This window comes from Gorilla gorilla, chromosome 19 (assembly GCF_029281585.2).
Source record: "Gorilla gorilla gorilla isolate KB3781 chromosome 19, NHGRI_mGorGor1-v2.1_pri, whole genome shotgun sequence".
In the NCBI taxonomy this organism is placed as follows: domain Eukaryota; kingdom Metazoa; phylum Chordata; class Mammalia; order Primates; family Hominidae; genus Gorilla; species Gorilla gorilla.
Genome location: NC_073243.2, coordinates 82,774,520 through 82,788,044, shown reverse-complemented (window position 1 = coordinate 82,788,044; position 13,525 = coordinate 82,774,520). Strand labels below are relative to the sequence as shown.

The 13,525-nt window shown below is 38.7% G+C and overlaps 2 protein-coding genes across 6 annotated transcripts in view; one reads left to right on the top strand and one right to left on the bottom strand.

Moving 5' to 3' along the window:
• The window catches only part of LOC115933270 (ciliogenesis and planar polarity effector 1-like), a 133,045-nt gene that overhangs the window by 84,836 nt on the left and 34,684 nt on the right, over window positions 1-13,525 (bottom strand). For all 5 annotated transcript variants that reach the window (XR_010131788.1, XR_010131791.1, XR_010131789.1 and 2 more), the window contains exons 12-14: window positions 11,250-11,423; window positions 3,884-4,112; window positions 3,002-3,141 (exon numbers count right to left, since the gene is read on the bottom strand). Coding sequence is in view for 1 of the 5 variants with exons in the window: in XM_055367915.2 (XP_055223890.2) it covers window positions 3,002-3,141; window positions 3,884-4,112; window positions 11,250-11,423 (543 nt within the window). In the remaining 4 variants the exon portion in view is untranslated. The remainder of the gene's footprint in view (window positions 1-3,001; window positions 3,142-3,883; window positions 4,113-11,249; window positions 11,424-13,525) is intronic.
• LOC101137570 (centriole and centriolar satellite protein OFD1-like) lies at window positions 6,694-10,364 on the top strand. The gene has a single exon (XM_019013595.4). It carries the CDS (start codon window positions 7,047-7,049, stop codon window positions 10,068-10,070), a length of 3,024 nt encoding a protein of 1,007 aa, XP_018869140.3. The 5' UTR covers window positions 6,694-7,046; the 3' UTR covers window positions 10,071-10,364.

The window sequence follows — 13,525 nt, the reverse complement described above, 5'->3', positions numbered from 1 at the left end:
ACTATCCAGGCTAATTTTTGTATTTTTAGTAGAGATGAGGTTTCACCATGTTGGCCAGGCTGGTCTTGAACTCCTGATCTCAGGTGATCCACCTAGCCTCCTAAAGTCCTGGGATTACAGACATGACCACCGTGCCGGGCCATTTTTCCTTTTCTTAATAGTACATGATAGTACTTTGTAATAATAAGTTAATAAAAATGACTTATGAAGGAAACAGGAAAACACAAAATAGTCATATGTATAGTACGGCTTCAACTATGCAAATATCTATATATATATGTGCACATGTTCCAAAAGGCAAAATGCAAGGAGATGTGGTGGTAGAACTGGAAACTCAGGGATTTTTCTACTATGAAATATTTTAAGCATACCGTAAAATATAGAATATATGAAAGTACAGAATATGTCAAACACTCATGTACTGACTTCTCATCCTTGTCTGATATTAACATTTTTGCTATATTCAACTTAGGTAGCCACTATCCAGCATTGGGTGTGGTTATACTGGAATTCCAATTAAATATATGTTGTCTCTCTGTTGTGTGTTCTACAAAGCTTAACTTCTCTTTCATATTTTTCAAATCTATGTCCCTATCTATTTTGTATATATTTATCTTTCTTTATATATTTTATATATATATAATAGCTCAGATGAATAGCTCAGATTCATCTTTTCCAGTTCACAAATTTGCTCCTAAATTGGTTTAGTAACTTTAACCATCTATTGAAGTTTTTGTTTTTAAATCAGGTTGAGACATAATTTACACACTATATCCATCCTTTTTAAAGTATACAGTTCAATAAAATTAAACAAATCTATACTGGCTTGTAATAACATTTCTATCACTCCAAAAGTTATCTTATGCTTCTTTGTAGTCAATTCCCTGTTTATTCTCAGGCAACCCCCGATCTGTTTTCTGCTCCTATAGTTTTGTTTTTTATAGAATGCCACAGAAATGGAATCATACAGTACGTAGTCTTCGTTCCTGACTTCTTTCAGGACTTCTTACCATGACAGTTCTGTGATTCATCTATGTTGTCACAAGTTATCAGCAATTTGTTCCTCTTCACTATTTGTCATTCCATTTTAAAGATATACTTGAATTTGCTTATCCATTCACCAGTTGACGGACATTTGAGGTGTTTCCAAATTTTGGCTATTATGAAAAAGTTGCTATAAACATTCATGTATGGATATTTGTTTTGTTTCATTTTTTGAGACAAGGATCTCACTCTGTCACCCAGGCTGGAGTGAAGTGGCACAATCATGGCTCACTGCAGACTTGACCTCCTAGGCTCAAGGGATTCTCCCACTTTAGTTAGCTTCCCAAGCAGCTGGGACTACAGGCATATACCACCACGCCTGGATAATTTTTGTATTTTCTGTAGAGACAGGGTTTTGTCATATTGCCCAAGCTGGTCTTGCACTCCTGGGCTCAAGTGATCTGCTGGCCTTAGCCTCCCAAAGCATTGAGATTACAGGCATGAGCCACTGCGCCTGGCTTCATGTACACATTTTTGTGTACATGAATATTTGAATGGGCCTGTTTCTATTTCTCTTTAATGGAATGGAATTCATTCAAGAGCAGCTAAAGAGAAAGAAATGGAACCCTTTGAATTTTTATTTGCTTGTTGTTTCTGACCTCTGGCAATTCCCCTTACTTTATTTAAAGCTTGGCCTTTAAGTGGATATTTTTTGTATTTTATCTAGAAACACATTTTATCTATGTATTTATCGTGGAAGAGTTTTCAGATCATTTAAAACAACATATTGCCAAAACTCAAAGTTCAGACTGGGGATATTTTAGTCCCTTCTTTAAAATCCAACTTTCACACAGTAACATCTTTTCATTGATTAAAGCAAAAGAACTGCACAGAAAATTATCAAAGAAAAGTTTATAGTCAGATTTCCAAGTATTATAGGTTCTCTCAAAACAGAAACGTTATAAGTTTTTGCAATCTAGAGTTAGAAGTCTCACTCTTTACTGGAGCAAAGCACCGATAAAAACAGAAGGGCCTCACAGTTGTCCTGGTTTTACATTAAATATACGACATTAAATGACTGATTTCATTACTTTTTATCTAAATTTCTCCAACTGTAAAACAGATAAATTTTATAAGATGCCTGTGTGAATCCATGTAATACATGTAATATTCTATCATTTTTAATTTTTTAATACCATTTTGAACTTTTCAAATAAAAAAGATCTATAATTTATGCACTAGGTGAGAGTTGAAATAAATCACTCCTAAGTACCCTTCCAGGCTTGAGATTCTACAGCTCCAAAAGAAAATGATACAAATGAAGCGAAATATAATTAGTGTAAAGGTATGTATGAAGGCTACTCTCAACATAGTCTCTGGGGTGGCCTTGCTCTGCAGGAGGAGTCAGAGAGCTGTAACACTGTGGCATCAAGAAAGCTACTTTAATACTTAAAAAAAAAAAAAAAAAGGCATGTATGGAAAATCAGAAAATCATTCAGTTATCAACCCTTGTATTGTAAGCTGGCATCAATTTTGGGTGTTCCCATGGTTAAGTATAAATATCATACTTTCATTTTTCAGCCGGGCGCAGTGGCTCATGCCTGTAATCCCAATACTTTGGGAGGCCAAGGCAGGCGGATCACCTGAGGTCAGGAATCTGAGACCAGCCTGGCCAACAAGGTGAAACCCTGCCTCTACAAACACTACAAAAATTAGCCGGACGTGGTGGCCCACGCCTGTAATCCCAGCTACTCGGGAAGCTGAAGCAGGAGAAATGCTTGAACCCTGCAGGTAGAGTTTGCAGTGAGCTAAGATCACGCCACTGCACTCCAGCCTGAGTGGCAGAGTAACACTCCATCTCAAAAAATAATAAAATAAAATAAAAATAAATATCATACTTTCATTTTTGATGTTTATTTCAAAGTGTTAATACATTTGTAGACATGTATAAACTTTTTAAGGTATTATAAGGTTTACATTAATCTGACACGAGTCAGACTATACATACATAACACACCTGTAAACTGTTTATATTTCGAGCCCATTTCATTTTTTGCTTCCAAAGAGGTTGGTTGACCTAAAAAACACTGCAGTTTTTCCTGAAAAATCTGTGCTGGAGTCATACGTAGTGGTAGATTCAGACTCTTTTTCTTGGACCTGAAATGACATCAAATTAAGGGAAATGAATCCAAATTTTGAAAAAAAAGGAAAGGTTTCACATATCAAGGACTAAACATGAAAGTTTAAGAAACAACAGAATTTACTTTTTTATCTATCGTACATGTAAAAAAGATATATTCAAGGAAATATTGTATTAAGACCCTCCACGATTATGATCCTAATATACTCCCCCCATTCTTATTTCTAATTGCTACCCTAAACACGGGCTTTACTAACACATAAGTGTGCTAAATAAATGGTTTTTGTTTGTTTTGAGACAGGGTCTCACTCTGTTGCCCAGGCTGACGTGTAATGACATGATCACGGCTCACTGCAGCCTTGACCTCCCACGCTCAAGTGATCTTCCCACCTCAGCCTCCCAAGTAGTTGGGACCACAGGCACGATCATCGCCCCTGGCTATTAATAAATGTTTTAACACAAATAAGTAAGCCACTGAGCTGTTCAATACAGTAACCACTAACTATATGTGGCTATTTTGATTTAAATTAACTAAAATTAAATTGAAAATTTAATTCCTTGGTCTCACTGGCTGCATTTCAATAGTTACTTGTGGTGAGTGGCTACCATACTGGACAACACATTTCTATCACTAAAGAATGTTCCATTGAACAATGCTGAACTAAGGATTCCACATAAAATGTAAATACCAGCAATAAGAGAAATATAAAATACATAGTTCAATCATACTATATCTTAAAATTGCCTAAAAATCCATACCTCATGAAATTGCTATCATGTTTACAGAACAGCTGGAAAGCCACACCAATTGAAACAGACGTCTTCCAGTCTCCAAGTTTATATGCCAACCACACAGCCTCTGGAACCAGGCCACCAATAAATAGTAATTCAAGTGCATATTCAACTGTCCACACATTAGAGAGATTCTGATCTCTAACAACACTGGCCACCTTAGAGTGTTGCAGAGGAATAAGTCGAAAGGACTGCTCTGTGAGTAAATTTTTAAAAATGGATTATTACAATCACATCCAAACTCATGCTTCTTTACATGGGTATATTTATCTCTTCAATCAGTATTATCTACAAAAAACCACCAGGAAGATACATACAAAATGGGCTAAAGTAATACGCAACATGCCCTAAAACACTTTTAACACTGAAGAATGTGCCTCATTCCTGGGTCATGAAACAAATGCCAGCATTATTTTAAAAATGAAACAAAAGAGAAAAAAAAACAGAAAACAGAATAGAAAGTATCAGACACAAAATAAAGGTAAATACTGTTTAATGAAACTTTTGTGTCAGGTAATATGTAAACACATACAAAAAACATTTATATCTACTATACTACTGGTTCACAAAGTACAATTTATTACCGTGACATGGGTCACAATGTGCAATTTATTACTGTGGGACGCTCAGAAATACATGCTTATTTCTCATACTAGATTATGAAATGTAGAAGGCAGAGACTACATTTTATCTGACTTTGTGTTACCCACAGTGTTATGCAATAAAAGACTAAGTTGAGGTAACAATGAAGCATATTAAGTGTCAATATTAGTGTTGATTACAAAGTAGAAAAGTGTGATGTTCAGTAATTCTGACTAAATAATAAGATTGCCATCCGGCCTGTGATTTAATACAAAAGGATAATATCATTCCCCCTGGCCTTCTGTCCCTTTCCCTAATTGAAGTAACTTGATAAAGCAACTTAAAAATAGGATAAAAGAAATGTTATTAAAAAATACATGTTGATGGGATTTTTACTCATTCTCTCAAAATAAAAGTCATCAACAGCATTCGTGAGCTTCTCTGTTCCTCGAAATGGTGAGTTTCTCACATGACCTATACAGGCTATGCCTACTGCAAGAACTAACATTTTAGCTCTCTGACAAACGCATCTGGAAAAACAAAAAGTTTTCAACCACTTGGATGTCTGATTTTGCATAAGCAAAGGAGCCAGGAGACTGGCTAAATTTTTCCTATTTTTATTCACTACGAGCAAGGTAATATACTATTAAAATAACTTGAATAATTAAATTTTCTGAAAATTTTACTACTTTCACACAGTACAAAAGTTCACGACTTTTTAAAATACCACACCAAATAAGCAACTCAAATCCCTAGAAAAATTCTGATTAGAAAAATTAACATGAAATGTATATGCATCCTGAAACATTCACAGAACATAGGAGTTTGAACACATAGTTCAAAATCCATGGTTCTATGACTGATTATATTTGCTGACCACTTGTTGCCATCTTTATTAAATTTCTAATAATATTTTAACTTGTACTACTCTAACTTAGGTGTGCCTTGTACATACATATGTATCTGTTCATGTCTACTCTTGCTTAAAGCCCTCCAACAGCTTCCCATGATACTTAAAATTCAGATTTCTTAACATGGCTTACATCATCTGGCCCCTTTACTGAATGCAACTCATATCACTCTCCACTTCCTTCTCTAGTTTTTTTTTTTGTTTGCTTTGGTTTTTTTTGTTGTTGTTGTTTTTGTTTTGTTTTGTTTTGTTTGAGACGGTCTTGCTCTGTCATCCAAGCTGGAGTGTAATCGCGTGATCTCACTGCAACCTCTGCCATCTGGGCTCAAGCAATCCTCCTGCCTCAGCCTCCCAAGTGACTGGGAATCTCAGGTACATGTCACCATGGCGGGCTAATTTTTGTATTTTTTGTAGAGACATGGTTTCATAACGTTGCCCAGGCTGATCTTAAACTCCTGGACTCAAGCAATCGGCCTTGCTTCCCAAAGTTCTGGGATTACAGGCATAGGCCAACATGCCCAGCCCTCCTCCTCTAGTTTACAGCCACACAGATCTTTCCGTTTCTCAAACACATCAAGCTTGTTCTTGCCCTGGGGCTTTTACACAAACTCAGGTTAGAATGCCCTGTGCCTTGATGTATCCAACTCTTTTTTGTTATTAAGAGTTCGGCTTAGAGGCCGGGAGCGGTGGCTCACGCCTGTAATCCCAGCACTTTGGGAGGCCGAGGTGGGCGGATCAGGAGGTCAGGAGATCGAGACCATCCTGGCTAACACGGTGAAACCCCGTCTCCACTAAAAATACAAAAACTTAGCCCAGCGAGGTGGTGGGCGCCTGTAGTCCCAGCTACTCAGGAGGCTGAGGCAGGAGAATGGCGTGAGCCCAGGAGGCGGAGCTTGCAGTGAGCCGAGACTGCGCCACTGCACTCCAGCCTGGGCGATAGAGCGAGACTCTGTCCCCCCCACCCAAAAAAAAAAAAAGAGTTCAGCTTAACTTTCACCTCCTCAGAGAGCTACTCCTGAAATTCCAATCTCAAATTGCCACTCAGTCACGCTGTATTGCTCTATTTTAATTCTCTCCATAACAGTTATAACCATTTGATATATCTTGTTTATATATTTAAATTTGTCTCAACATATTAGACGTAAACCCCGTAAAAGAACAAGTACTTTATCACTTTGTTCATGGCAGTTAGGATAAATCTGTTTCACAGATGAAAAAAAAAAAAAAAGAAAGAAAGAAAACATGCGCATGCGCCGTAGCTCTCCAGACCGGGAAGGCTGTACTGAGCCGGTCTCGGGAGACGAAGGATGGGATGTGAGGCGGTCCTGCCTTGCCGCCTTCTGTCCCTAGTCTCCGGGTCCCCGCCCTCCAGCCGCCTTTGATTCGTGACTGGGTCACGGTCCCCACTCATTCCTCAGAACCGCGAAGAAAGGAAGCTAGCGTGTTTGTTAGAAAACCTAGCTGGGAGTGCAAGGCAGAGAGCGTTCAGCACCCTTGTTCCTCCCGACCCCTCAGGACAGAGGCAGGGCTCTGGAGGGCAGGGATTCCCCCTCGTCTTGGCCCTACAGCCCCAGCTGGGCACTAAACTCGGGCCACGGCGGGGCGAGCGAGGCGGGCTCCGGAGGAAGCTGACGGCTGATGATGGCTCAGTCCAACATGCTCCCCGTGGCTGATGTGTTGAGTCAAAATGAACTGCGCAAAAAGCTATACCAGACATTTAAGGATCGGGGTATACTGGACACACTCAAGATACAACTTCGAAACCAGCTAATTCATGAGTTAATGCACCCTGTATTGAGTGGAGAACTGCAACCTCAGTCCATTTCAGTGCAAGGGAGCTCCCTCTTAATAAGTGCCTCTAACTCTTTAGTGGCAGATCACTTACAAAGATGTGGCTATGAATATTCACTTTCTGTTTTCTTTCCAGAAAGTGGTTTGGCAAAAGAAAAGATATTTACTATGCAGGATCTATTACAACTCATTAAAATCAACCCTACTTCCAGTCTGTACAAATCACTGGTTTCAGGAGCTGATAAAGAAAACCAAAAAGGTTTTCTTATGCATTTTTTAAAAGAATTGGCAGAATATCATCAAGCTAAAGAGAGCTGTAATATGGAAACTCAGACAAGTTCGACATTTAGCAGAGATTCTCTGGCTGAGAAGCTTCAGCTTATTGATGATCAGTTTGCAGATGCTTACCCTCAGCGTATCAAGTTCGAGTCTTTAGAAATAAAGCTAAATGAATATAAGAGAGAAATAGAAGAGCAACTTCGGGAAGAAATGTGTCAAAAGTTGAAGTTCTTTAAAGATACCGAAATAGGAAAAATTAAAATGGAAGCAAAAAAAAAGTATGAGAAGGAATTAGCCGTGTTCCAGAATGATTTTGAGAAAGCTTGTCAAGCAAAATCTGAAGCCCTCGTTATTCGGGAAAAGAGCACCCTTGAGAGAATTCAAAAGCACCAAGAGATTGAAACAAAAGAGATTTATGCTCAAAGGCAACTTTTACTAAAAGATATGGATTTGTTAAGAGGAAGAGAAGCAGAGCTGAAGCAAAGAGTTGAAGCTTTTGAACTGAACCAGAAGCTCCAGGAAGAAAAACATAAAAGCATGACTGAGGCACTTAGGAGACGGGAGCAGAATATAAAGAGTTTTGAGAAGACCTATGACCAAAAACTCAAGAATGAACTTCTAAAGTATCAACTTGAACTAAAGGACGACTACATCATTAGAACTAATCGACTGATTGAAGATGAAAGGAAGAATAAAGAAAAAGCTGTTCATTTGCAAGAGGAGCTCATAGCTTTTAATTCAAAAAAGGAGGAACTCAATCAATCTATAAATCGCATGAAAGAACTTGAGCTTGAGTTAGAGTCTGTCAAAGCCCAGACTTTGGCAATAACAAAACAAAACCATATGCCGAATGAAAAGGTTAAAGTGATGAGTGACTATTCACTACTAAAAGAAGAGAGACTGGAGCTTCTGGCACAAAATAAATTACTTAAACAACAACTGGAAGAGAGTAGAAATGAAAACTTGCGTCTCCTAAACCACCTAGCTCAGCCGGCTCCTGAACTTGCGGTCTTTCAGAAAGAACTACGGAAAGCAGAAAAGGCTACAGTGGTTGAGCATGAGGAGTTCGAAAGCCGCAAACAAGCTCTGCACAAACAACTGCAAGATGAAATTGAGCATACTACACAGTTGAAGGCCCAGATACTAGGTTACAAAGTTTCCATAAAGAGGTTAACTATTCAGGTTGCCGATTTAAAATCGCAACTGAAGCAAACTCAGACAGCCCTAGAGAATGAAGTGTACTGCAATCCAAAGCAGTCTGTGATCCATCATTCTGCCAACGGATTAATAAATGGCAACATGGTGCTTCACAATGGTGAGATAAGTGGGGATTTCTTGAACAATCCTTTTAAACAGGAAAAAGTTCTAGCAGGTATGGTTGCATCAAGGATCACAAATTATCCAAATGCAGGGATGGAGGGTAGTTCCCCTGATTCTGACCTTGAGTTTGTCGCCAATACTAATGCAAGGGTCAAAGAGCTTCAGCAAGAGGCCGAACGCTTGGAAAAGGCTTTCAGAAGTTACCATCGGAGAGACATTAAAAACTCTGCCAAAGGCCCACTACCAGCAAAGAGCCCACCATCTCTGCACTTGCTGGAAGCCTTCAAAAACATTACTTCCAGTTCCCCGGAAAGACGTATTTTTGCAGAGGACAGAGTTGTCTCTGAGCAGCCTCAAGTGGGCACACTTAAAGAAGAAAGGAATGACATCTTGGAAGCCCTGACAGGCAGTGCAGCCTCAAGGCTACGCGGGGGCACTTCCTCCAGACGCCACTCCTCCACACCCCTTCCAAAAGCAAAAAGAAGCCTTGAAAGTGAAATATATCTGGAAGGTCTGGGCAGATCACACATTGCTTCCCCCAGTCCTTGTCCTGACAGAATGCCCCCGCCATCACCTGCTGAGTCTAGGCACAACCTCTCCATCCCTCCCTTCTCCAGCCCTCCGCAGCAGAAAGCGGGTCTTTATTGGAGACAAAATGAACTTCAAGACAAAAGTGAATTTTCAGATGCGGACAAGCTAGCTTTTAAGGATAACGAGGAATTTGAATCATCTTTTGAATATGCACGGAATGTGCCAAGGCAGTTTGAAATGGATGGGCCCTCTCCTGCCGGGGATATGCTTCATATGGGCGCAGCTGTAGCTGCTGTGCCCCTCTCGTATCAGCACCCAAGTGTAGATCAGAAACAAATTGAAGAACAAAAGGAAGAAGAAAAAATATGGGAACAGCAAGTGAAAGAACGAAAGCAGAGAGAAGAAAGAAGGCAGAGTAACCGACAAGAAATTTTAGAAAGGGAAAGAAGAGAACTAGAAAAACTGTATCAGGAAAGGAGGATGACTGAAGAATCACTGAAGATTGAAATGGAAAATGAATTAGAAATGAGTAATCAAGAAATGAAAGACAAATCTGCTCACAGTGAAAATCCTTTAGAGAAATACACGAAAATCATCCAGCAGGAGCAAGACCAGGAGTCGGCAGATAAGAGCTCAAAAAAGATGGTCCAGGAAGGCTCCCTAGTGGACACACTGCAATGTAGTGACAAAGTCGAAAGTTTAACAGGCTTTTCTCATGAAGAACCAGATGACTCTTGGTAACCATGTTTGCTGCCCAGCTTCTAACTTACATACCATGAGAAATTACATAACATTTACTCCTTTGTAAATGTTTCTCTATCAACAGATAGAACTCTGAATAAAAATGTGTAATCCAAACAAAAGAAAGAAAGAAAAACTACAAATGTTTTCATATTATCAATTTCATGTGGTGCAAGCTAGTATATCTGCAGCACTAAGAATACTGTGTGGCAAATAGTAGGCACTTAATAAAAATTAGAATGAATGAATATCATAGAAATTTGTGTACCTGTTTATACTGAGAGCAGGGCAGTTACCTAGCACAGGATTAGATGCATTTTGACCATACTAATGAAAGTATTAAATTTAAAAAGTAAATGGTCCAAATAAAATAATAAAAGTAAATCATCCAAATAAAATTAAATACTGAATTAGCAGGCTCAATATTTATTAAATCTCTACATTTTGACATAAATGAAGGTGGCAGCTCTTTCACTTTAAAAACTGAAACTTCAGCTGGGCACACCTATAGTCCCTGCGACTTGGGAGGCTGAGGTGGTTAAGATCATTTGGCCGGGCACGTGGCGCACGCCTATAATCCCAGCAGGGAGGCCAAGGCAGGTGGATCACCTGGGGTCAGGAGTTCGAGACCAGCCTAACGTGGTGAAACCCCGTCTCTACTAAATACAAAAAATTAGCCAGGTGTGGTGGCATATGCCGATAATCCCAGCTACTTGGGAGGTTGAGGCAGGAAAATTGCTTGAACCCAGGAGGTGGAGGTTGCAGTTTAGCCAAGATCACACCATTGCACTCCACCCTGGGCAACAAGAGCGAAACTCAGTCTCAAAAAAAAAAGAAAAGATTGTTTGAGGCCAGGAGTTCAAAACCAGTCTGAGCAATATAGCAAAATTCCATCTCTAAAAAGAAATAATTAATAAATCAAAATTTAAAACTAAAAACTTTATTATAAAGATCAACTTGTCCCAATTTTGTGATTTTAAAAAGCCATGTTCAATAAAAACGAATCTAAGCCATTACTTTTCTCAGATTCTATTCATTCATAGTCATAAATCACCTCCTATGTTTCAGATACTATGCTAGAACAGTATCATAGAGTAATGGCCTCTGTATAATATGTTTTAAATATTATATTATGTGCAATGCAAAAAAAGTTTAAAAAGGATTTGTTTACTACATTACCTGTTTTAATATGAAGTGGGGGAAGAACATTCACATGATGAGGGGGCAAAATGCAAAGCTGCTGATTGGTGAAATAGGCAGCCATGAAACGAGCCATGGACTGGACGACTCTCACTGCTGCCTCAGGATGAACACCGCCCACCATTCCACACTCAAAATGAGACTTCGCAGCACCTAAGGAATACAGCAATGACCTAAGAAGATTGTGATCAACTACCAAAAGTAGTAATATTTAAGTTCCCAACATTATACAAAAAGAAAATTGTAATACGTTTTTTTCTGAGATAAGCACCCATGGCCAATACAAGCTGAATTATAATAGGTACCATACTTCTTAAAGACAATAAAACCAAAAACAATTACAATTGACCCTTGAACTTCACGGGTTTGAACTGCATAAATCCACTTATATATACAGATTTTTTTTTCCATAAATATACTAAAAAATGTTTTGGAGATTTGTGACAATTTGAAAAAATTTGTAGGCATACCACATAACCTAGAAATATCAATAAAAAAAGAAAAAGGTATGTCATGAATATAAAAAATATATGTAAATAATTATTTTATCATTTAGTACCATAAAATACATATAAACTATAAAAAGTTAAAATTTATCAAAATTGGCTGGGTACAGTGGCTTACACCTATAATCCCAGCACTTTGGAAGGCCAAGGTGGGCTGATCTCTTGAGCTCAGGAGTTTGAGACCAGCCTGGGCAACATGGTGAAATCCCACCTCTACAGAAAAATACAATAAAAAGAAACATTAGCTGGGCATGGTGGTGCGCACCTATAGTCCCAGCTATTCAGGGTGCTGAGGTAGGAGGGTCACTTGAGTCTAGGAGGCGGAGGCTGCAGTAAGCTGAGACTGTGCCAGTGCACTCCAGCCTGGGCAACAGAGCTAGATAGACCCCGACTCAAAAAAAAAATTATCAAAATGTACACAAACACTTACAGGCCATATATGGCACTGTTCACAGTCAAGAGAAATGTAAACACACATAAAGATAAAGTATTAAATAACTGCATAAAATTCATTGTAGTTCCTACTGTACTACTGTATTAATTTTGTAGCTACTTCCTGTTACTATTTTGAGGAGTTCAAGTGTTGCAAGTATTTGCTTAAAATACTGTCTGATGCTAATCATCTCTGCATGAGCAGTTCATCTCTCTAGTGAAGTGCACATGGCAATAAAAAGCAACCTCACAATTCTTGTGTAGTTCTCATCACGTTTAGTGCAGTACCATAAACCTTGAATAACACCATTAAGACCTACAGGAAGTGCCACCAGAGATCCTGGAAGTGTTCTGAATAAGCAGAAAAAATTCATGACATTACAAATAAAAGTTGAATTACTTGAGACATACCATGGATTGAGGTCTGCAGCTATGGTTGTCCACCATTTCAGACAATCAATCTTGGAAACAGATAACATAAACTTGTGGTATCAATAAATACAGTACAATACTGGAAATGTATTTTCCCTTATGATTTTTTTTTCTCTTTTTGAGACAGAGTTTCGCTTTTATTGCCCAGGCTGGAGTGCAATGGTGCGATGTCGGCTCACCACAAACCTCGCCTTCTGGGTTCAAGTGATTCTCCTGCCTCGGCCTCCTGAGTAGCTGGGATTATAGGCATGTGCCACCACGCCCGGCTAATTTTGTATTTTTAGTAGAGACCAGTTTTCTCCATGTTGGTCAGGCTGGTCTCAAACTCTTGACCTCAGGTGATCTGCCCGCCTCGGCCTCCCAAAGTGCTGGGATTACAGGCATGAGCCACTGTACCTGGCCTCTTAGGATTTTCTTAATACAACTTTCCTTTCTCTGGCTTACTTTATTCTAAGAATACAGTATATAATATATACAACATATAAAATATATGTTAATGAACTATTTATGTTACCAGTAAGGCTTCTAGTCAACAGTAGGCTATTAATGGTTAAGTTTTTCGGGAGTCAAGTTATACACGAATTTTTGACAGCATGGGGGTGTTGGTGCTCCTAACCCCTGTGATGTTCAATGGTCAACTGTAGTTAGTAATTATGTGCATATACACCTAAGAACTGTTCACAACTTTAAGTTTTATTTTTTAAATGGAGGTATCTATACAAAATGACCCAGGCATGACAGCCTTGCAAGCTTAGAATTTCATTATTTATTTCCCGTTTTTCCTTCTCTTTCCTTTTTTTTTTTTTTTTTTTTTTTAAGATAAACGGGGCAGGGCTTACTACAAAAATAATCTAAAAAGCACTGAAATAGATTTTTTTCCTTTTT